Below are 25,472 nucleotides of genomic sequence, written 5' to 3'. Positions count from 1 at the left end.
CCATTTCAACCACTGCTGTGATAACTTTGCCTTGAAATGCATTCGCTGTCCGTTTCTCTGTGACTGACTGAGTTTGCGGGCTATAAAACGGAGACTGTGAACAAATTTTACATGAATGTCGTCCACTCTGAATTCACAGTTTGGTGAATGATGGTTGATGCATCCAGTCTGGATAGCTGAGATTTCTTAACTCCATGTTTGAGGATCATCTCTGTGCCAGTTCTCAAAGCAATGTTCAGTGTTTCAATTCAAATTAGCAAATTAGCTACCAAATGTAAGGCTTAATGTAAGATAATCTCTCGCTGCAGTGCAAACTCAAACAAGTCACGTGACGGGACACTGAATGCAATTTCACGATACTTTGTAGAGCTGGTTGAAATGTTTTTTGTGTTTTTGCCTCTGAAGCAAAGCGACTTACGCCTCCCTCGTCTGTCACAGCGGACAGGGCGGGGCCAATGTTGCCATCAACCTCTGCAGTCTCTGGTGATGGTTCATTGTAGTCTCTGTAGTTATAGTCGTACTCCTTAAGGCCCACGTCCCCAGTCTCATACTCCTCAGTGAAGAGCTCTTCTCCAGTACCGCCCGCCTTGGCGGCGTCTACCTCTTCTCCCGCCAGTGCTGGCTCCACCTGAGGCTGCGACGAGTTTATCGTAGCCACAGCGGGATGGATGGAGGGGCACGAGAGAATGATTCGAGCCAAGGAAAAGAAAAGGTGCAGAAAGGACGAGGAGAATAGTCAAAGAGAGGGGGAGAGGTGTGCAGGACGGGTGGAAATGAAATAAAGAATGAGAGGAAAGCAGCGGTGGAAGAGGAGCATACAGAAAAAAGTGAGTCTTACCTTTTATAAATAAACAGTCACAGAGGGAGAGAACACAAACAGACATCTGGCAGACCGTACAGGCGATCAGGTTTATCCTGGAAACCCTAAATCTTCCATTAATCATCTGAAGTTTAGTTTATTCTGGAATAATTTCACCAAAGCTTTTTAACATCAGCCCTCGTGATGACCGGTGATCAAATACGTTCTCACAATTGTAAAAGTTTGAGAAGCAAAAACACTTTTAATGGTGATGTTTGCATCGTACGTGCACACACAGAACTGATGTTAAACACTTTGTGAAGACGAGCTGCTACGCAAAGCAAAAACTATGTTATTTCTTTTTTTTTACTTACCATGTAAGTTTAATAACAAACAAGAATCCAGTGAATTTACTGCACAGTTTTCTAATATAAAAAAATCCACATTGCATTAATATATCTGACACACCCTCCCTGATAATTATGAATAATGTCGGTATTTGGTTTCTAAATCATATCCTGATAAAAAACGCAGCAAAAATCAAAACTGGAAAACAAAATCAAAAATGTGATGAATTTGCAAATCATCTAGATCTTTAGTACAGTTATTTTCTCTCAAACAAGAATGCATTTAATTCATCTTTTTTTTTTTGCTGTGGTTCAAAGCACACATCAAATATTCTCATGTGGATCCTGTTTTCACAAGATTCTTGTTCTTATGTCGAGATAATGACAATGATGGATCTCGAGATGAGAACAAAACTCTTGCTGTTAGGAAAAACGTGAACCACGTAAAAATATCCGATGGTACACTCGGATGATTGCGGTGCATTCTGTTTTGAAAGAGGTTTTTCTTATGTCTTGTCACGTGACATCGATGCCAACAAAACAGTGATGAGTGGTTAGAAAAGTAAACGGAGAAACAAAGAGTTTAAACTACTTTGTTACACTACAAAGACTGGGCTCACCACCACACAGGAATCACATCCTCCTCTCCCTCAGAGGTTTTATTAAAACCACTCGTCTTCTTTTTGTCTCTGCGTGTTTATTTTCAGCTTTGCTGTTGGCAGATTTCTAATTCATATGTGAAGTTTAAGCTGTTCTGTGGACTCTAGCTTGACTTGATGTGTGTTTCTGATAAGTGTGTCATCTTCTTTTTACCTGTACAGCGTTTTCTTCTTGTCCAACCACCTCACCCTCTGGCTGTGTGAAGGTCTCCTCATAGTAATAATCAGTCTCTGTAGGGGTGTGGCCAGCCTCAGAATATTCAGTGTCTACATCCTAATTGGTCAAGTGGACAGGAAGTGGGGGAGCAGGGAAGTAAGCAAATTCGATTGAGAGAGTGTGGTTAGTTCAAAGTCTGCTTCTGGTTCATGATGAGTTAAAAGAAGAAATGAGACATGAAACTGTGGTTGGCAAAGGCAAAGAGCTTTTTAGCTGCAACTCACATCTTTAAAGTTTAAAGAACCGTTTTTGAAAAGAAATTTCAGGTCGTTTCAGAATCTCAGTGACTATAAATGTTGCCTCACGCAAGATTTAGAGAGTCGTTGAGATAACTGTAGTGAGATTTCTTTTCGTTTCTTCGCTGAACCATTTTTGCTTTTTAAAGCTCACAAGCCAAGACTTAAGAAAGGGTGAAATATGCTCGTATTGGTGGTAGAACTGAGAGCTTCTAGCCATCCCATCAGGTGAAAACATCATAACATGATGCTCTGGGATGAACTAGTTTCACCTCAGGATGAGACAACAGTGAAACAACCCCATTTAACAGCCTCACAGAACACGATTCAGTGAAGTCAATCACTGCTTTCCACAGCATGCACCTCACGTGTCTCCACCTCGATGAACATTTGCTGAAATTCTGATTTTAAGCAAAGCATGATGGAAAGTTCTGTGAAGCTGCTTTACTCACATGAGATACAAAATATGACAGCAGACAGGGAGACGGAGATCGGGGAGAAAACACAGGTACGCAAAAAACAACCAAAACATAGAGAGGACAGAGTGACAGGGAGGTCTGATGTGTTGCAAGTGTGTAAAATATGATAGTATGTGTTGCATTTATGTGCCATAGCAATCCATGCTCATTCATTAGACACATGTTAAAGGTTTCCCCGGAAAGAAAGAAACAGAGGGCTGGAGTGCGTTTATGTTCTGACATCCAGTTTCAGCAGCTTGAAGGTAGGAGTGAAGTAAAGAACAGTGAAACCGTTCGATTAGCCATGCTTCACTTTGCACCGCTGTACCATATCATATGTGGAAGTTGGCGTGATCATGGAGATCATATGATATATGAACAGACAGCTTGGTATGAACCAGCTTCCATTCTGAAGGCCAGATTTTGCATCATCGAGGATTTGCATCAAAATTACTGAAAGTTCAAAGAATTCACAAAACAAAGCAGGAAAAAAAGAGGTTTCATAAAACTTTTGCTGCAGATCCGGATGATGGAAAGATCTGGAAAAGAGATCGGAAAGATGGGACATACGACCCGGGCTGTTCCAACCCAAACATCGGCCTCCTGCTGTACCTGCTGATAACGGTTGGTAGCTTTCTTCGGTGGGACTCCAGTTCCGCTCAGCGCTGTGTTGCCAAACGGTGGGAAAGGTTTGTGGAGCGATTTTATATCCGGCACTTTGTTGACTCTTGTGGGTCTGGGTGGAGTCGGTCGGACTGGGGAAGATGTTGCCACTGACTTCGTCGGGGTGGAATCCCTGACGAAGTTATTCCCTCGTTTGCTCACCGGGGGGACTTTGGTGACAGCTTTAACGTCTTTGACGTCTGCCTTGCTTTGGGTTTTTACTTTTGGAGCTTTGGTGGCTGCAGATTTTGTAGGTCCTGGTTTTGATGCTTTGGTAGGTTTAGGTGCCTTGGTGGCTTTGACCACAGTTGTTTGAATTTTTGTTGTAGTTTTGTGGTTGCCATTAGCCTTAGCCCCACCATTGCTGTTACCTTTTGCTTTAACATCAGTGGCCGTTTTGCCGTTTCCATTGGCTTTCTTCTCTGTTGTGGCTTTTCCATTGCTGCTAGCCTTCAAGGTAACAGGAGCTTTCTTCTCAGCTACAACCTTACCATTGCCATTTCCATTTACTTTGACCTGAGGTGTTGGTTTGGCTCCAGTTGTAGCTTTTGCATTACCATTTGCTTTCTTCACAGAGCCAGTTTTACCATTGCCATTCTTCGCTGGGGCAGCTGTGGGCTTAGATTTGGTTGGTTTGATTTTAGACAGGAGGACGTCTGCTGCAGTGGGCTTTGCTTTGGAGGACTTGGAAGCTTTGGTGGGCATAGGCGGCTTGATGACGAGTTTATATGATCCAGACTTGAGGGGCTTAGCTGGAGTGGGCTTGGTTTTTACAAGTGTGGGTTTAGCAGGTGCTGTTTTTTCAGTGACTGCCTTCTTCTAATAGCCGTGATTATTGTTTGGTTGAGATGTTATTTTGTATGTAAACATGAATATGGACAAAGACAATGAAAGAGAGTAGAAGATGACAAAGATACATGGAGATGGGGAGGGGGATGAAAAGCACAAACAAGGGATGACAGAAGGAGAGAGAAAGACAAGAACGCATGTTTTGAGAAACAATGACATAAAGATGGCTAAGGCTCGGATGATTTACTGAGACTGTACAGGCATTACTGGATACAGCACAGAAGTACACTGACACCACTTAAGCATTGAAAATGGAATTTACACCAAGATAGCCAAACAATATGAAATATTTCATGTCTATGAACCAATTTATTTGAGTTTGTTTTTGCTGATCTCTCCAATAATGCCATTCCCAATACTAAATAACAAAGCAGCATCTTTGTGCTAATAAGAACTGAGGCTGTGGTTTGGCAGAGGCACTGAGAGCGTGATGGGGCAGGTAAAGCTGGCTGCAAAACACTCACACATACACACACAGGTACACACAAACATACATAACGCTGATACCAAACCTGCTGTGTTGTGATTAATGCACCAAGCAAACTGTAAGAGAAGGTTGCTGCAGTTTAGTCATGCAAAAGAAGTTGCAGGGATGGCGGTCTGGCATGCAAATGCGTGTTAGTCACATAAAACTAGGGCTGCCACGATTAGTCGACTAGTCACGATTACGTCGACTATCAAAATCGTCGACGACTAATTTAATAGTCGACACGTCGTTTGAAGCTTTGTAAGATCACAAAAGACGCAGGAATAAGTAGTAGGATTTAAGAGTGTAATAACGGACTGAAACAGAAGATGGCAGCACTGCATGTACAAGGATGCCAGCTGCTGTTAAACCCCGAAGAAGAAGTAGCTGTGTCCCAGAATTCATAGCGTGGCCCTGTTCGGTTTCCAACAATGGCGGCAGCTAGTTAGTTTTAATATTACTCTTATTATTCTTTCTGGGTCACAAAATAAACGTTTAACATATTTTCAGGCGAGAATGTAGCTGTGTAAACCTCAAATATCTGCTCGGTTTATCAAGACACCACATATTTTCAAAAGCGCTCCGACGTTTTCGGAGACGTCTGTTACCCACTAGCTCGATAGTTAGTCGGGGGCACCGCCGTCTTTCGCTACTCAGGTTAAACATGATATATGAGTCACTTAGATAACTTAAAATTTTAATTGTTTGGCTTTTTTTTTAGTATTTTATTTGTTCCTGAGTAAATCGGTTTGGCTGAGATTAAAGTTACAGTTTTTACACAGCTGAATAAACGTCAAGCAGACAGCTGATTATCAGAAGTGTGAGATGCTCAAGAATATACTCCAGTGTCCTGTTATATTTTAGATAGCAAGGCGCAGACGGCTGAGTTTATTAAACTTCACCGAAACAATCTGCAAATTTCATTAAACTTTAATAAACTATCATCTTGTCTTTATTTTTAGTTAGCACATACCTTAAACACTTAAAGCTGTAAGCTAATGATAGTTATATAAGAGCAGATGCTGCTGGTGCAATAAGCTGTATGTTTTACGTCCAATGGATGATGATCTGATTAGTTGACTAATCGCAAAAATAATCGGTGACTAGTCGACTATCAAAATAATCGTTTGTGGCAGCCCTACATAAAACCACAAAGTGTAAAGTTGTGTAGATCAATGACTCTAACCACCATGCTGCTAGAATAAAATACATGCAAATCAAAACTGTATTCACAAACAATCGCCTACAAAAATACGTTATGAAGAGAAAACAGAGGAATATACCCTCCTCACAAAGGTCAGGGGAACAACCATGAATGCATTTACTAACACAATCACGTGCACTGACATTCTCGTATTTACACAGACGTTGATGTAGAAACTTTTGGTGCAGAAGCACAGTAGGTGCATGCGGTAACATCCTCCCAGACAATGAAGTAATCATGCAAAACAGTAACAGGACATCAAAGACTGTGTGTATCATTAAACTCCATGTCGTGAGCGATCACAGGAAAGCTTCTGTAAGTGAAATAATGATGCTGTGCTGTGATTACCAGCTGATTACACAATGTATGACAAACCACACCTAGTATCTGGTAACATGACGAACATGAAATCCACTGCATCTGTAATCTAACATGTAATCACTGTAATCCAAAAAAATAGAGAGAAGAATTTTAAATACCTTAACGCTCTCTTAAAGTCCAGTTTATATGATTATGAAATCATATAAATATCAACTTTATCTTACAGCAATTCATTCAAAAATCTCCCTTTGAAGGCGTTTGACATCATTTGTAACCTAAATAAAACAACACAGCTGCACCCTCACTGCCCCAGTGCCCCCACCTGGCCACATGTGAACACACAACATATATGACAACATGTAAATGACAAAAATAATCCTGTGTGATGGGGATGGAGGTAATCACATGTCTGCATTAACGAGAGAAGCTGATGTAATAAAACAAAAAGGGGGGTGTGGAGTAATGAGCGCAGAGCGAGAGAGGCAAAAATAAAAGAAATGATTTATCGTGTAAAAAAATTTAGATTACATCCCAGCATTTGTAAACCTAATAATACAGGATGGATTATGAGCCAGTTATGGTTTAAATGCCTCTCTCTCCCTCTCATTCTCCCTCCCTTCCACAAACCCTGCTCGTGTTTTCCTTCACTCTCGCTCCCTCTTTACCTGTTGGTTGGGGGCCCCAGGTTGGGGAGAGGGGGTCGCGGAGGAGGAGGAAATGCCTGTTGTTTCCTCATAATAATAGGGGTATTCATGGTCATCCTGCTCCTCATCAAAGTACTGAGACAGATGGAAGGAACACGAAAGCAAGAGGAAGAACGCATGAAGAGGAGTTTAGATTTCCACAGGGAGGTTGAGAGAGGTTTTAGAGGCCATGTAGGGATACATGAAGGTTAAGATGAAGAGTATGTGATGCAGCATTGGGGACAGGGGGAATAAACAACAGTAGGAGACAGGAAACAGGATGATGAGAAAACACAAATCTTTGACTTTTTTCCCACTCATCAGAATCTGTGTCAAAAAGTGTTTAAATATGTCGGTACACAAGAATCTGGATGAATGAGAAAACAGCAAAAACAAAGCAATAGTGGAAGCCAATGAATAAAATCACAGAGATTTCTATTCATCCAAAAAAGAAAAAGTCATCTCAACAGCATCAACGTGACAGGGTTTGGGAGTGTCGGAGCTCTGAAGTGACCGATAATTTATTCTGATTTAACATCAGACAAACTTCTAAAACAAAGTCTGTGTATGTTGGATGGATGCAGACGATGCAGTCACTGCCAGCTCACAAATATCAGTTTGTTTTACAGTGAAATTAATGAATGTAAGCTTGCAAAGCCTAGAGTACTTAATGTAACGTGCACAACCAGTCTCAGTAAGTAAAGAGGCTCCACCTTAAGCCATCGTGATGCCAAATTCTTATACTTGAAAACCAATCAGAATTTAACACAATTTTATGTTCTAACAGGTCCTTTTCTTTCAACTCATTATATATAAAAAATGTCAAAAGACACTGATGTTTGCTTGTATCATCCTCATTCCCCTACCTTTCTGTGTTCCACTGCTCTAAGGAGTTAACAGCATAAAATCATAAAAGTGTAAAAAATGTAAAATCACAGCTCTGGGATGGGACGATGACAACGCCTCTGCTTTACGACACCGAATGGGAGACACAGACTGTGGCGGTGAGGAGGAAAGCGGATGGATACAAACTGTTGCTGATGACGAGGATGCGAGAGAAAGACAGAAAGGGGGAGCAGCACTTTGATGACATCATCAGATGACCCAAACTGAACCCGAGGACTTCATTTTCAGACAAACTTTCGTAGATTTAGTTTGACAGCTAGGCTTTTTAGAATCTTAAAAACTTTTTCCAGAAGGTTTAAAATATATTGTTTACTTTTTTTCTGATCTCAAGATGTTTTCAATATGTTGTATTGTAACGTAAATAAAAACAATAAATAGTTAATAATCCTAATGATAGAACTTTAACAATGGCATAGGCCATAGGTGTCAAACTCTGGCCCGTGGGCCAAATTTGGCCCACAATGCCATACCAAATTACTATTAGAGCTGGCCTACTGGTATTATACAGCTAATATATATATATTGTTTAGTATTAAGCTTTGCTTGTTCCATATTCAGTTTTTCAGCAAAACGTGTTTGAGTCCATAAGAAAAGATTCATTCTTATATCTGGAGGAATAAATATATTTCAATAAATATTAATGTTAGCCCGCAACTTTGTTCCAGTTTTGAATTTTGGCCCACTGTGTATTTGAGTTTGACACCCCTGGCATAGGCAGTGGAACTGATGGATATAACAGAGATATTTTTGCACTACTCTGCACTTAAGGCGGATGTTGCACAGCAATATTCACTGACTGCTTAAAGTTTATTGTAAGCATTCAGCAGGCCGGTCAGTTTTCGCTCCTATTCCTGCTTTTTATCTTTCAATAGCTACAAAATACATTTTTATTTAAATTATTGGGATTCGGTGAAAAGTTTTCTTTCTACAGGAAGTGTCACAGAAATCCAAAACAAAGTCCGAGATTCTGTTTGGGCATCTTTTACCGGAGCTACAGACGAGCCCTCAGTTTTGTGAATGAGCTGTAACTGATGCTCCTCAGGGCTTTATATTTACTTTGTGTTAACAAAGCACCATGAATGCGACTCTAACAAAGGTTACTGTGGGAAGATTTTTTGATATTAAATGACTAATGAATTGATGTCTGTTTCTGGACTTGTTCTGTTGTGGTGTTACTCACGTATGTGTTGGGGTCCTGAGCTTGGGTTTTGGGCAGAGGGGAGTCACAGTCAGGGCTGTAGTGTTCACAGAAGTCATAGGCAGCTTGAGGGTTGGAGGCAATCATCAGCTGCTGGATGTCTCCCTGTGGAGGAAAAAACAAACACATCATTAGAACTTGTTTCTGTGTTTCTGTGACCAAAACACGAACAAACATGTGATTTTCCTGCTCAAACTTTGTTGCCACCCAGTCAGTAACATCACAGTTTATCTTGATCGAGCTCCTCACCTGGAACACCTCCTCGTCCAGCAGGCGGGCTCCAAACACTGTGATGCCATTGGTGTCAACCACTGCCTTGTTGCCCCTGGGCAGAGGGCGGGTCATCTTCTTCTTGCAGTCCAGCAGCAGTGTCACGTTCTTCTTGGAAACAGAGAAAGCAATGCGATGCCACCTACAGACGAGGAGGAGGAACCACAGGCAATTCGATGAGCAACGTGAGAACAGCCCTAAATAAACAGCCATCAGCAACCCCACAAAAAATAATATAGAATTTCCACACAAACACTGGTCCCATTCACACCTACACCACCACAATCATGTCATTTCAACTCGTCACAAATTGGTTGTTGTTGCTGGTTACTGACTTGCCATCAGCCAGGTTGACGCCTTTGAAGAGTGGGTAGTCCTCGGGAGCTGGCTTGCCGCTCTGGTCCTCGTACAGGAAAACAGGTGAACGTCCCAGTTCGATACCCAGCTGCTGGACGCCCTGCTCGCTGTAGATGGAGAGGAGGAAGGCCTGGAGGCCAGCCTGGGCTTTAACCAGAGCCATGACGGAGAAATTCTCCGGGAAACGACCTGATGATGAGAGCGAGGGAAGTATTAGCCATATTTGTAGATGAGGAAAGATGACAAGAACGAAGCAGGTGTGCAGACTGGAAAGAAACCTAGAGGCAGAAAGTGGTAGAAATGTGAAAATAACACTAATGAAGAGCTTTAATTTATTAAATACACATGTCAGCGTGAAGTGGTTACATAATGTGACGCTATGATCCCATGTGGAGCTGGCATAGATGGTGTATCACATAATAACAGCTGGAGAAAGAAGGCTGAACATCAGCTTTGACTTTTGAGGATTTATTCACAGCCACATAAGTGCTACCGTCTCCTTTCTGCCGTCACTCCGGGGTGTCAGGCAGCTTCTAAAGTTAATTTGTTGTGGGTCTTCCACATACTTTAACTCTGCTCCTGCACTGAAAACATATAATTATACTTAATATCCACGAGCATCACACAGAGGGCTCAGCTGCTGCACGCAGCTCAGTGCAAACAGATACCGACCAGTAAGGATAATTACAGGTTTCCTGTCTGGAATTCATGATAAATATTAAATGCAAAGCCGTTTTTATACTGTGAGGTGGGACAGGTTTAAATAATACTACCTTAAATGTTAAATTCCTTTCCCCCAAACAATCTGAATCATTAAAATAAGATAAGATCTGCTATATGGCGGTAATACTGTGCAATATTGATACAGCTAGCAAAGATAATTATTACAACAGAAGCTGTTCTGACCTAACATTGGGTATAATATGCAAAACTTCACGACATGGATGAATTACTTTCTACACGATCAGATTTATGGCACATTTATGAACAAAAGAAAAATACTTTTTTCTGTCTGCATGCAGACTGGGTTTGTTTCTTTGGATGGCATCTATGAGGAATTACAAAAAACAAACAGTCTATTCACAACATTTAACTCTCCCTTCACTTCTTTAGATGTTGCCAAAGAGACATATTTGTTCAGTTTCTAGTCTTGAGTAAAAGTTCTGCACGATTTCAGGAAGTCATGCTTTTTATCTCCTTTTCTGTCCTTGTATCTGAACATTTTCACAGGAATGTTTTTGTTTGTTAAACCACTTTAAATTGGCCTGTGAATCATTCAAGTGTATAAAAGGCACCAAACTCGTGGGATAAACTAGAATTGTGTTTAAAAATAACTCAGGCACTTTGTTACTACCAGACTGTCATCAAAACTCAATTTGTTCCCTTTTGAAATTGTTGAAAAACATAACAGAGTTTGACTTAAAATTTTTGTACCAACAAGAGCTGCTTTCTAAAAATATATCACTGCATGATGTGAACCTTGATGTGAAAAAATAGGAAAGTAACCGGTCAAAAGAAAACTATCTGCAGCAGTGAAGCATTCCTGGACAGAATAAACCCAGAACTCAACATTATCGAAGCAGCGTGGATGCACTTTAACGGAGAACAGCATCCAAAGGAGAGCTCTGAATGTCCTTCAAGAAGCCTGAGAAGTATTCCTAAAGACTTCTTAAATTAAGAGTTCAGACTGTATTGAAGAATAATGATAGTCATATCAAATATTCAAGCTGTTTTTGTGTCATATATTCATACATACTATGCATGTAGGTTTGCACATTTAATAAATTGTTGCACCAATTTTGCATTTTTTAAGAAAAATACAATGAACTTAGAGGTGGCTTCTCCAAAGTACTGTACTGTACCCAACTAGGGCTGACACAAATGATTATTTTGATAGTCGACTAGTCACCGATTATTTTTGCAATTAGTCGACTAATCAGATCATGCATCCATTGGATGTAAAACGTACAGCTTATTGCACCAGCAGCATCTGCTCTTATATAACTATCATTAGCTTACAGCTTTAAGTGTTTAAGGTATGTGCTAACTAAAAATAAAGACAAGATGATAGTTTATTAAATTTTAATGAAATTTGCAGATTGTTTCAGTGAAGTTTAATAAACTCATTGCTATCTAAAATATAACAGGACACCGGAGTATATTCTCGAGCATTGAGAGCAACTTCTGATAATCAGCTGTCTGCTTGACGTTTCAGCTGTGTAAAAACTATAACTTTAATCTCAGCCAAGCCGATTTACTCTGGAACAAATAAAATACTAAAAAATCCAAACAATAACATTTTTTAAGTTATCTAAGTGACTTATATATGTTTAACCTGAGTAGCGAAAGACTGCGGTGGGTTTGAAAACGATTTGCTGGAGTCCGGTGTTCTCACGGCTCTAGTGAGCCTAGCCCCCGGCTAGCTATCGAGCTAACGTCTGAGCGCTTTTGAAAATATGTGGTGTCTTGATAAACTGAGCAGATATTTGAGGTTTACACAGCTACATTCTCGCCTGAAAATATGTTGAACGTTTATTTTGTGACCCAGAAAGAATAATAAGAGTAATATTAAAACTAACTAGCTGCCGCCATTGTTGGAAACTGAGCTGGGCTGCGCTATGAATTCTGGGACACAGCTTCTTCTTCTTCGGGATTTAACGGCAGCTGGCATCCTTGTACATGCAGTGCTGCCATCTTCTGTTTCAGTCCGTTATTACACTCTTAAATCCTACTTCTTATTCCTGCGTCTTTTGTGATCTTACAAAGCTTCAAACGACGCGTCGACTATTAAATCAGTCGTCGACGATTTTGATAATTGACGTAATCGTGACTAGTCGACTAATCGTGGCAGCCCTATACCCAACTATTGTCATGTAAAAGCAAAACACTTGGCTGTAACTTGGCTGTGTAAACCGAATCGATGACATATCAGGTGTATTCACCACTGAACAGCTGAACTCTGCAGCTTTACTTTAATCATCTTGAGAAAAGTGTGAGAGAATACCTCTGATAATGTCATTACATTTTATTCTTAGTTACCTCAGTAAGTAAAGTAAAACAACAACAACAAACAATTAAGTTGTGTATAAGGTTAAAAAAAATTCTTAAGGCTCTTTACAAACCAGTCAGCTCAAAGACTCTAACGCTTTGACGCCCAGCCAGGTGGAGGCCTACCTGAGAAGAGCTGCTTGGTGGGTGCGGAGATCTGGGCCTTCTTGGTGATGCGGAAAGCATGATCGGGGCTGCTGGAGCGACGGGATGTGCAGAAGCCAGGGACCTTCTTCACACCCTCAGGGAGAGAGGGAACCTGCAGAGCCCGTAACACATCGACCGGGTCTAATGACAAAGAAACAAGCAAAGAAAACAGTCATCACGGTTATTTTTAAGACGTGACGTTCACTAAGTAAACAAGTAAAATCTTAAGGCTGATGGTTTAGTTGCTAGAAATACTGCAAAATGACTCTAAATCAGCACCTTACACACAGTCATCATTAACACAAACTGGTCTGTGGAGCTTTCAGAACAATGGAAACTAAAGAGATAAAATCTGAATTACAGCTTTTTCTGCACAGAGTACTTAACTCTTTTTCTTCAAGCAACTTTCCAAGCTCTTTAGACCACCATGATGACTGAGAACCTTCACAAACAACTCTTTTTTCTTTCCATTCAACTAAAACAGAGTGAGAAAAAACAGCCTCACACCTTGAACGATTACTCCACAGCAGAACTAAATATTGTAAGTTCAGCTGTTTCCTCTAATAGCTTTCTAGAAGGCTGTCCAAGCTGTATAGAAATAACTGAAAAGACCTTTTTAATATTGCCAAATATTTTACATAAAAAGGGCAGTTTTATTTTTCATTGCAGTCATTCTTTGCAATTTTCCCCAGAGAATCAAAAAGGTCGATCTCAAATGTTCTCGAATCACTAATGTGATATAGGATCAGGTCCAGCAGATGGCCACAATGGCCGCCACTGTACATTTAGGTTTAATGTAAGAAAGGAGGCCCTGTGTCAGAGCGAGCGGGCGGCGGTCCAAGCCACATATATGAAGCAGTGCAGGGCAGGTACAGGAAAGCTCAGTTTAATGCAGAGCGCAGACAGTGGCGTCTATTCTGCTCGCGTTTATCGAGCAGCTGAAACAAGCGGCTGTTGACGTGATCGCGCTGAGTCAAGCGAAGATTTGTCTGACACCCCACAATCATTTCACAGTCCCCCCTGACACGTACACGCAGGAATGCGCGCGCTCGCTCGACAAATATTCAACACATACCTGAACATCGTACAATCACACACAGCCTCACATCCCGTCTCCGCATCGGAGGTCAGTCAGTCTGTTTCTGCGGATGACTTTCTCACATTGCTCAAAGGCACTGTGTCATTGAGGAACCTCTGGGGTTCAGGGTGTGATTCCCTTTATGATCAATTTTAACAAACAGAACTGTAACAGCAGAAGCAGAAGTGCTGCTCCCTGTACATCAGGAATATTTCTGCTTAAAACCAGAATCCTTGAAGTATTGATTTGTATTATTGGCATGTTTTAAGGCTGAATAGTTTGATATTTATAATACTTGGTGTTGAATCCCAAAAAGGCTGATGTTGGCAGCATCAGGGAGACGTTATACTGTCACTGTAGAAGGTCCAGAAGTTTTTTCTCATTTAAAGACTTAAAAACATAACAGTGAAGTTTGTTTCTTATGAAATGCTCAGAGCTGCTGGATACTCTGCTGTCCACTTAGATAGAATAATAAATACACATGGCACAAGTGCTGCCAAGGCGTGAAAACAACTGGCCTGCATAAAAAACCCAGTGAAGTCTAATTATAAAGTAGAGGTTTTAAAGTGAGGCAGTTACATCTTCCCTCAGTGTTTGAGCTTACTTTACTGTTAACAACCAATTAAACTCATTTACAGCCAGCCCTGCTGTGGCACCTCTCATAATAAACTCACAGCATCACTGACACGTTTCTCTGGTACAAAAAAAACACTTTTTTGAGATGTATCATCTTCTATATGACAAGTTTCTTTTACTTTTTTCACCCTGCAGCCACATTAATAAACCGTCATTTCCACGTACTTCAAATAACGTCCTATTTATAGACAACCTGTAATTATTCCACCCTCAGCATGTTTAAAAAGCACAGTGGACCATATAACAGCATGGCACTCACTCATGGCCACTGGACATCACAGCCAAACATGTGAACAGCAGAGAAGTGAAAAATCACCGCACAGTGTGAGACGCGTGTTTCCTAAACTAACGATCAGGCACAAAGTTCATCAGACTTCCGAAGACAGAATCAGGAGTAAAGTTTCGGATTCAAAGTGTGAATGAGAGAGTCAGAAAAAAGAAACAGTTTGACTACATCAGCATCATAAATGACTTTCAGTTGGCACAGATCCTCAGTGTCACCTGTCTGCTGCTGTCAAACATAAAGATCCACAGTCGTCGGCTCGTACTGTGACACCGTGAGGCTGTTTATTGTGTTTATCAGCCATTTATGAGGTTTACACTGTGGTTTCCTCAAATCACACTCGTCCCATCAGAGCTGCGTATGTTTAGGTGACACCCAGTTTATCAGGGGCACAGTTTATGAGATCGTGCCCACAAACGGTAATATTTATTCAGACAGAGCAAACGGTGCATTAATATTGGCTCCTCAACCACAGCCCATTAACGTCATTCTGCACCACAGAGAGAGAGAAGGAGGAAGAGAGGAAAGGGAAGATGTACAGTTTAGGGAATATAAGGAAAAGGTAAAGTGAGAACAGTGCTTGAAGTTAGTGAAAGTGGAAACATGAGACAGGTTAAAACAGAAAACACAAATGAAGAAAAGTCCTTAAATAATATAAAAAGATTCTAGCCTTTTCTAATTTTTCATTTCCAGACATAGGTGTCTCGATGGCACTAGCTGTACATGATATAATAAAGTAAAAAGAGGTAAACGAACTGGAGAAGACTAGGCTCCATACTTTCCCTGACTTTCAATGGAGTTTCCTTAATTAAAAACTTTCCAGGACCTGGAGGATGCTGATCTGTTTATCTGCATAACTTTGAAGTCTTTTGCAGATCTTTGCAGCAAAAAGACAGAGAAGAGGTTCAGGCAAAAGTGGTGTGTGTGTGACAGCAGACAGCTTGGTTCTGTGATGGCAGGATACTGGATCGGATTGCACCCCGAGCTCCCCCAGTACGCCCAGTACAATGTGCCGCTCTGTTCCCGACTCCCTGTCCAGCTCACATTTGCAGACGGGGCCCTTCCTGCCTAAAGGACCACAATCAGGACAAAAACGCACCCACAAAAATAACACGCTGGGCCACAGAGCCACACACAGCCAGGCAGAGAAAAGTGCACCTACGTGAGACGAGGAGTGGCAAAAATGAAATTAGACAAGGTAAGAAAACAGACGGCCGAGGGGCACAAGCTCTCCTTCTTCACTTCTCTCTCCTTCCTCTTCCCAGTTCCTTGCTCGTTCGTAGCATAAGCGCTAACAGATGGCTGCAGCCTTTTGATGTAAATGTGGGCTAATTACTCTGCTGTCATTAAGACAGGAAACAGGGCCCCCAGCCACCTGAGAGCACATTACAGTAGCCTGTACAGGTATACCTACCTATCTATCTATCTTGAACACAGCAAGTGTAAACACTGAAAACTGCCACAACATATTTACAAAGATTATCAGACTCGGTCTGTGTGTTTTATCCTTAAACCATCGAGTCTGGAATAATGGTTTGCTGTTCAGTGTATAATGAGCTGCTGGAGCATGGAGTAGATGTATTTTTGAACAGGTGCCCCACGACTGAAACAATCCTGTCCCTGTTGCACTGGGAGCCACCCAGTTACACACGAACCACAACTGACCAAACACGCAGACCACAAGCTTCTTCCACTGTGATAGGAAACACATGTGATACTCAGGGTGGCGATCACACTGTAAAAATGACTCGTGCAGCTAAAACTGCAATAAGCTCCTGCATGGTTTCAACTGCTGCAATTCCCCAGAGTCACCACTAGATGGAGCTGAACGAGACTTAACTAACTGTGACATGAGCACAGTCAGGCCTGTTGAAGTCCCACATGTCACACCCACACACATATGTGTTTACATGTACACACACAGTGCAAACAGACACACTCACGGGAGTGTGAGATAAACTGCGCTTGTGCGTATCGACAAAGTAACTGCTAACAGGAGTCGGTACACTCTGCTAACGAGCAGCTTCATTGACTTAACAGAAAACACAAAGCAGCTGGACACGCAGATTAAACTCTGTATGCACATAACGTCAGAAAGAGGATTACTGGGGAGGAAAGCATGCGCAGAGAAGGAATAAAGCTCGCTGTGTTCCTCATAAAGAGACCTTAAAAAACTCCAAAAATATTAAACATTAGGAAGAAGCGACTCGTAGTGACACGCGTCCGATCCATCCACTCATTCTGTACAAGAGCTTCTTGGATTAGAGTTTATCGTGACGTACAACGACTCAAAGGACGCTCTGGATACATTTAAAAAGTTTAAAACATCAAAATAAAGAATAAAAGAAATACAGACAAAATTATGGGTGATAGACTTTAAATAAATGTCACAGAAGCTTTGTTTGTTGAAATGGGTTTACCAGGTGACTGAGTTCACTTGCTTCCCTCTCCACTGCTTTGTGCCTAAGATTATTTGTGTGCCTGTGTGTGTCTTTGTGTGTGCCTGTGTGTGCCTGTGTGTGTGCATGCCCTTTGTATTTCTGGTACAGCTGTGCCAAATACCAGACACACACTCCAGCTGACACTATGACCTCTCACCTCTCACCTTTACACAACTACAACGTTGTCAGACACAAAGAGCAAGAAAAGTGCTATATTGACAATGGATTAACACACACACACACACACACACACACACACACACACACACACACACACACACACGTACACAGATAAGCACTTTAGAGTCGCTCACATAAGAAAATTCTTTAAAAAATTAAAACTACTTTCAAAAACTGTCTCATAAAAGTTGTTCACCAGCTGTGTCGCCATCCAGCCTGCTGACCACAGAGGCTTGCAGCTCAGGCTCCAGGTTATAATTTCCAACATGCTGCTCTATAGTTATGATTTATTTATAATGCCTGTGTATACAGACAGAAAATCCATTATGAGAAGCCGTGCCGTAGAAAGGGAGTTATTTGAATTGACATGATTTATTCGGTGTAAGCCGAGGCTTTGATTAGTCAGTGTGTGGCTGTTTGCAACATAAATGTTACACCACGTGACACAATCTGTAACTGAAAGAGAGAAAACCAAAGCAGGACTCGCCTTTGTACCACACGGATGTCAGTAAATCCTCCCTGAAAACTTTAGACCAAACAAAATAGAAGAACAGAAGTGTTAGCTGCTGTCAGCAACTAACACTTGAGGTAACACACATGGATTAAGAATATCATAATTCAATAAGAACAATTAATTCCCATAAAACATAAAAGTTAGTGCCATTCATCCTACTCTGATCCAGAAAGCAAGTCGAGTTTGTGAAGTTATTTGAAGCAGAAGATGATAATGTTATTTTTAATATGAGTATCTGCCACTGAACCAGTACATATATGAAAGAAAATAAGAAAAACGTTTGTTGTTACACCCCTCTGCAGCCCCTGATCTCCTCAATGTGTTCAGCTGGTAATAATTGGCCACGCCTACTCAGGTGTGAATAAAAGCATACCCGAGGCAAGCTTCCCAGGAGCTCACTAGCCTGCTGTGCCATTTTAAGATAAAACCTCTTCTCACTAACACTCCATGTCGTAACATTTGTACCAAACTTGGTCTTATTTTAAAAGGCGTCTCTTTTGCTTTCTTTGCTTATCCTGTAATCTCCGATGGGCCTTTAAAGTCAGCGCTCAGTGTAAGTCCAATCATTCCTTTGAGAAAACAAACAAAGCATCTCTTTGCCTTTATATTTAATCTCACATGCTTTGTTTTCAGCTTTTAATACCTGCCTCTAAGTTTAGAGTATCTGCACTAATGAATCACAGCCTCCGTGTGGTTTATAAGTAACTGCAGGGCAGTGCCAACATTTACTGTACGGCAGCTCCCCCTGTGCCATTATGTGGTCTGCGCCAGTCTGCGTGTGCGTCCCCGATGATGCCAACGTGTATCATGCAGAGTCGTGTGTGGTTTCAAAGCTGCAGGCCGCAGTCTCGGTTTGGATCTGAGGGTGGCTACTGACTCCACAAGGCCTACCCGGGACCAGAGAGCCCTGGAGCAGGAGGCAATCACGAGTGAGTCCCTGTAACTTACTATCACATGGAGCAGACAGAAAGCAAAGGCACAAATTAGACACCAGTCTTAAGACGGTTGGTGCCCCTGTGCTGAATGAGAGGCCTTCACGGCTGAGCTCTGGATGTTCTTCACAAGTCCGAACAGTGCACATCACAATCTACACTTCTAACTGAAGAGCACTCGTTACACTGAACACTTTTATAACAGAGAAAGAAAAATGAGCATCAGTGCCAGTTTATGTGAGTTCACGTAATTCTCTCCTTATAAAAGCTGTTTGTAGACTCCACACATAAACTGGATCATTTCACAGAGAGACCCTCTGAAAACTGCTACTGCACATTACCCACAATCTATATTTTACCATTTAAATGCTGTGAACTAACACAGATCTGAAATTATCCACAGTAGAGATAATATATTTACCATAAATCAAACACTTTAAGTAAGAATGAACCAGACAAAGAGGCGATAAGAAAGAGAGGAATGGGAGCAGTAAGCAGTTGGAAATCCCCTAACAAACACACACACACACACACACACACACACACACACACACACACACACACACACACACACACACACACACACACACACACACACTCATCATGTATTCTGTGGCAACAATTTAGCTGCAGGAACACATGTGAGGCGGCGGCGGGTAAACACCACTGCAGGGGAATGCGTGAGAACTTTGACTCGTTGTAAAGTTGTGTTGACATTCTTACTCATGCAGGAAGATTATTCCTTCAGGACTGCAACATTTAAAGCATTCAACCCTCAGAACTCCAAGAAAGAAGGGGATAAAGTCTGAAGACACCTCTGTAAATCTGAAAACACCGACTCTGAATACTAGAAATTCTGTCGTTATTATAGAATTAAGATCTAACTCTGACTTTCCCTGTTTTCCACACAATACACGCTGGGATAAACTCCATAAATGCCGCTCCACCTGTGAGCTCAATAAAGACAAACAGATTTAGAGACAGGATTAAGTGGGACAGCTGGTGGTTACTGCATTAAGAAAATGTAAAGCCCCAAAAACCTTCAAAGTGCTTTTCTGTCATCGTTCATGCTTCAGGGTAGCATTTTCCAGTGAAGTCTAAAAACATAACTGGTTAAAGCCACAATTTAAAACTATTTTCAAATGCATAGACGGCATTGATGTCTGGAAAAAAGATGTACATTAACATTACATGTAAAATCACACAGCTGCTCTCCATGCCCTCCCACATCAACTTCCTTGAAGCAGCAAAATAACAGTGACTAGGAATAGCATCCTATACAGACAGCCTGTCATTATAAAGTTGGCACGCTCTCATGCCGTTCTTGCACATCTTCTGCTCAAACAGAATGTCTCCCAGGAACGACTATCCCCACGCACAAACCGCTAAATCATCACCTATAAAACTGTGGAAACGAGACCAACTATCTTCAGCTCGCTCCAGTCTGCAGCGCTAATGTGGTTTTGTCTGAGAAAGGATTTCACAAGTTCACCGTCTGAGGGGATGTCATGGGTTAGAAATGAGGCCTGAGAGTGCACTGAGTGCTCTGACGTATGCATGCTTTAATCTTGTGGGTCTAGACTGAGAGAGTAGGTCAGCGTGTCACACATTTTGTTACAATACTGGATTCAATAACGCATCAATCCAAGAGTGAGGACAACCTGTGGAGGCTCGAATCCAGGAAACACAGGAAGTGTTAAAGATGAAAAGGAAACCGTGCATAGTGTAGGCTGCGCTGTGATATCTGTGTCAGTGTTCAGCTTCCACTTTGTTAATAGTTTTTGAACTGCTGGGTATTAGATGGCATTCTGACAGGCATTAAGAACATGGGCTGTGTTTGCCCTGAACTGTGCATTTCAGGCAACCTGCTCTCACACGTCGTGTTCTACCACCAAAGACACTTTACATTACATATGGTTAGGTTTAGATTTAAGCACTGGTGGAGATTTATTCATCCCAAAAGTAGACATGGAATGAGAGGGCGCATGAGAACTGCCTGCAAGGCTCAACTTAGGGCACAAGTCAGCTGAAAGTTTAATGTTTTACAAAGTCTCTGAGAAAAAACTTACGGAGCCACGCAGGGGACATGGGAGAAAAAAAAATTAAGACGGACTTTTGCGAGATCTCGCAAAACAAACTCGGGATCTCGCAAAACTTTTGCGAGATTTCGCAAAAGTTTTAGCCGCATTCTTCGGAGGCCACCAGCTCGAAGCCGACCGGGAGGTCGAGGCACGATGTGCCGGGAAAGCGGTGTTCCTCCCGCTGTAGTAGGTCTCGACCTCCAGTTAGCTTCGAGCTAGTGGGTGTCAGATCTCCGAAAACGTCGGAGCTCTTTTGCAAATATGTGATGTCTTGTAAACCGAGCAGGTATCTGACGTTTACACAACTACATTCACGCCTCAAAATATCCTAAAAGTGTATTTTGTGACCCAGAAAGAGTAATATTACAACTAAGTAGCTGTCGCCATTGTTGGAATTCAACTTTTGCGAGATCCCGAGTTTGTTTTGCGAGATCTCGCAAAAGTCCGTCTTAATTTTTTTTCTCCCATGTCCCCTGCGGGGCTCCGTAAAAACTAAACCAGATATTGTAACTGCAAGTTTTTCCCCACTGTGATTAGACAGAGCTCGTTATCTCATTTTTAAAGTGATGGCTGTTGGATGTAAAATGTAGATATTTGATGGGGGGAAGGGTCCATGTCCAAGTGTAAAAAATCTGAGAAAAAATGGAAAAGTGTGCAAAAAACAGAGGAAAGAGGATAGATGTGTCGCATCAGGGGCCCAGGGGAACATGATGACAGGGCAGGGGAAAACCAAGGGCACGGGGTTAATGCTGCTAAACTGAGTCACGTGCGGCTGAAATACCACACACTTCCATTCAATCACAAGAATGAGCTGTCAGGCTCCTGCTCCACCGCCACATATAGTGGCTCTATTCACTGGCAGTGAGGGAAGGAGAGAGCGCAGAGTATGTTATGTTTAGCCTGAGTGAGACAGACTGCCCTTTGAGGAGCGGTCGCCTTTGAAATGGGGTTGAGGAACATCCATGTCAAGAAAATATTGGCCTCTGAATTTCTGCTTCTTTGAACAAAACTCTGCTTTCATGTGTTTCTGGGCGTTTTGCTCTCTGGGTGATGGCGACGTCTTCATTCTCTCAGGACACATCTGAGAGCAAACATCTGAGATTCAGACCATCTTCACCCCTCTGAATCTGCATTTCACCGCCGCAGTGTGGCGCTGTTACAGTTTACTCCGACATCTGCTGCTGAGCCACACCACGCACACAGAAACGCGTACACAGTCCGTGCACGGAGCCAGTGAGAGCAGGAACCCCCACACGCGCACGCAGCACAGACCTGAGAGGTCGCGTGAGTGTTTTACTTGCGTCACGCTGACATTATCACAGAGCAGGTGATTATAAAACTTTTTTCCTACCAGCAAACGAAACCCTGTGATTTGGTGTATACGCGCTCACAGCCTACCCGGGCTGCTGCACACAGAGACACATTCATGCAGATGAGGCATACGTTTCCACACCCTGAGCTGGACACAAACAGCCATAGCTTGCAGACGCACATACGCAAACACGAGTGCACAAAGCACGCACACACGCGCAGATACTGCTCGCTTTCAATTCCGAACCCCGACGACCGAGCTGTTCCGCCGCATAACAACCTATTCATGAAAAGCAAAAATGTCTCAGGCTCCCGCCTCCAAAATACACACGGGACACGGCTGGAAGGTGCAATCGCCTCTCGCAATCTGAAATTGGAAACGCGGCCAAAGAATACATTGGAGGAGGCGAGTTATACCACAGAAGCCCCCGCGATCCGTAAGCTGCTGCAACTGTGCAAACAGCCAACCTGTTAACGTCCAAAGCAACAACTGCTTCAAATTATAAAAGTTCATGAAAACACAAATAGAAAACTTTATAAATCCACTGCAGTGAAAAACTTTTTTTAAATTATGAAAATAGTTGCAGTTTGCGCTAAAACAGCTTTTTTGTGCCACGCTTAAAAAAAAAGTTTCTTTTCAGGTAAAACTAAAAAGCATCAAATGCACGATTTTTTCTGAACTAATCCAGACTATAAACGCGGATAAATGGATTCTGTTAAAAATAACTTGAGACGACTAGCGGTATATCAAGGAACAGCAGCGCATACGGATCATTCCTTCAACAAATAATGAAGTCCACAGTTTAAAATCCCAAACTAAAATAATCCTGGAAAACCAGCCGGGTGTTGGCTGGGAATAAAGTTCACTTTGTCTTATTGAGATCCCTCAGAAATCCCTCCTCTTTGAACAACCGGAGGCAGTGATGGACGGACTGGTGCACAGGCTGAACTGGTAAACACATTCATATGGTTCCAGCTGGTAGCCCAGTGCACACTGAAGCCAATATTTAGTCAGAATAAAAGAAAACAACAACAACTAAAAATACTAGAATCCAACAAACCAACTTTTTTATTCGACAAAGCTCCTCAGAAACTACCAAACAGGACTTTGTACCGTCTTATCTCATGCCCCACTCCGGGTAGGGGGCACGGAAATGAGCACCATCCTGTCAGAACTATCGGAACTCTAGATAACAAGGTCAGGTTAACACAGAGCACATAGAGTTCAGATGGGAGGAAAATCACAAAGAAACTGATCAGATTAAAACAAACAAATAAAAAAATATCTGTATGTTTCGTAACAGGAACAGATGATGACACCTGTCAGAAGTCTGAATGCAGAGAGGAAGACAGATTCCACGAATGGGAAATTAACAGCTTGTTTGAATGCATTATTTTTTTAAAATGGATAAAGGCCGTTAATGGTCATAGAGACAGAATGCCCGAGAATATACGTTCTTTTTTTCCCAGATTCAGAATCGGACACCTCTTTATCACCTGATCAATATTTTCCGACCAATATCAGTTCGATATCAGCAGTTAGTCGTTAGTATGGTTCAGATTCAGGCCCCAAACAGAAACACAAGTCACAAAAGAGCGTTTTAGGAATAAGTCCTTTAAGTCCTCAAAATATAAACGTCTAAAGACGTAATTCTTGCATGCAGCAAATACCAAACAGATTTAGATATTTGGATACCGTGGGGCCCACTGATGGGGCACTACTGCCCTCATTCTTCTGGGAATAAGTAAAGAAGCACGTCAGGTGCGCAAACGTCCCATAACAGAGAGATACAGACTCATTACGGCCACAGTTTATTCAAACAGATGGCGTTTGAGACAGAAAAAAACAGGAAACCATATTTTAAATGTTATTTAAAGAATAAAAATAACATCACCAATAAAAAGTGGAAAATCTGTCTTACCTGCTTGAACCACAGTTGTTTGGCACACGGCGAGCGCCACGGTTACCAAGGCGAAGGAGGAGAAGTCCATGCGCCATGGTCTCCGTTTCTTCCGGAAGGGACAAGCTCCAATATCCATAGTGTTGCAGTAGTTCTCCGGCCTGGGTCAGCTGTAAATGTGGGATATGGGGGAAGTTATCCTCTCACAGAAAGCCAGCCGACGAGAGGAGCCCGACTGACCCTTCTGTGAGGAAACAGACAAAAAGGCACGCCACTGGAGACGTCTTTACCTTTCTCCGGAAACCTTCCTTAATGAGTTACCTATATTAATGCACCAAACCTAAAGACTAAAATGGGTTTGGGGTGAATAAATATATTTGATATTGAAGTTTAATCCCTAGCACTGAAGCCCCATTGACTCAGATTGGGTACGAGTACCCAAAGTGGAGAGAGCAGAGAGAGACCTGGAATCACGCTCTCTCTCCCTTCTCTCTCTTTCCCTCTCTCCTTCTTTACTTTCTCCCACGAAGAGTGAGAGCGGTTGTGTATGTGTGTGTGTGTGTGGAGAGAGAGACAGAGGGGGGAGAGAGAGAGAGAATGGCAAAGGTGGAGAGGGAGGGAGAGGGCGTGCGTAATAGCGCGCCGGGCGCACGTAGAAGTACGTGTACGAGGAGAATCTGGGAGTGGAAACTGGGTCTTTTCTTATGATCGAGCTGCAAAGATGTTTCAGCTTTTCTGTTAACTCTGAGTTATTAACTCAGTGTCAGTGAAACCTTTTTGTCCTCGTCTCGATTCCCTCTCAAAAGCCCAAATTACTGAGATGAGTATTTATCTTTGCCACGTCCTGCTTTCTGCGTCTGTGCCTGCGACAGGTAAATGCAGGCTTTGTAGAGCAAGCAGGGCTGTTCAGGTAAACTGAGGATGAGACGGCTGCTGTGCAGAGTAGTTGAATGAACGTTGAGTTAGCCAATCAGACCTCTGTCCGCGCCACTAGCCACGCCCCCTCGGCTAAATCCTCGAAGTTCTACCCTTATTCTGATTGGTCAGCCCCACGTGGCCTTGTTTTGCAGGTGTTGGATGGCGATGGAGAGATGAGAATATTATCTTTCATTTATTGCGTAAAGAGCTTTTACCAACTTGAGATTTGAAATAAAATATTTGAGAAGTTTGGAGACAAAGTTAGAGAGACAAGACTGAGATCTGTGCACAGGAGGGAAACACTGGGCATAGGATGTTGAAAATGGAGCTGCCATGCAGGAGGAGAGGAGGAAGATATAAGAGAAGATT

The 25,472-nt window shown here is 42.2% G+C and overlaps 1 protein-coding gene across 6 annotated transcripts in view; it reads right to left on the bottom strand.

Moving 5' to 3' along the window:
• Positions 1-24,724, bottom strand: part of col11a2 (collagen, type XI, alpha 2) — a 45,365-nt gene extending 20,641 nt beyond the window's left edge. Inside the window, exons 1-9 of one of the 6 annotated variants that reach the window (XM_087834691.1) lie at positions 24,476-24,724; positions 24,207-24,355; positions 12,808-12,969; positions 9,612-9,822; positions 9,256-9,418; positions 8,989-9,111; positions 6,885-6,998; positions 1,960-2,079; positions 419-634 (exon numbers count right to left, since the gene is read on the bottom strand). In XM_087834691.1, coding sequence (XP_087690817.1) covers positions 419-634; positions 1,960-2,079; positions 6,885-6,998; positions 8,989-9,111; positions 9,256-9,418; positions 9,612-9,822; positions 12,808-12,969; positions 24,207-24,324 — 1,227 coding nt within the window. In that variant the 5' untranslated portion in view covers positions 24,325-24,355; positions 24,476-24,724. Of the gene's footprint in view, positions 1-418; positions 635-1,959; positions 2,080-3,328; positions 4,199-6,884; positions 6,999-8,988; positions 9,112-9,255; positions 9,419-9,611; positions 9,823-12,807; positions 12,970-24,206 lie in introns of all 6 variants that reach the window. The other 5 variants (XM_087834690.1, XM_087834695.1, XM_087834693.1 and 2 more) reach the window with 5 other exon arrangements.
• Between the last annotated feature and the right edge of the window lie 748 nt (positions 24,725-25,472).

The sequence above is a fragment of the Neolamprologus brichardi genome, chromosome 22 (genome assembly GCF_056152115.1).
Source record: "Neolamprologus brichardi isolate AB-2024 chromosome 22, ASM5615211v1, whole genome shotgun sequence".
Lineage (NCBI taxonomy): Eukaryota > Metazoa > Chordata > Actinopteri > Cichliformes > Cichlidae > Neolamprologus > Neolamprologus brichardi.
Note: the sequence above shows the minus strand (reverse complement) of the source record. Positions and strands in the feature narration are given on the sequence as shown.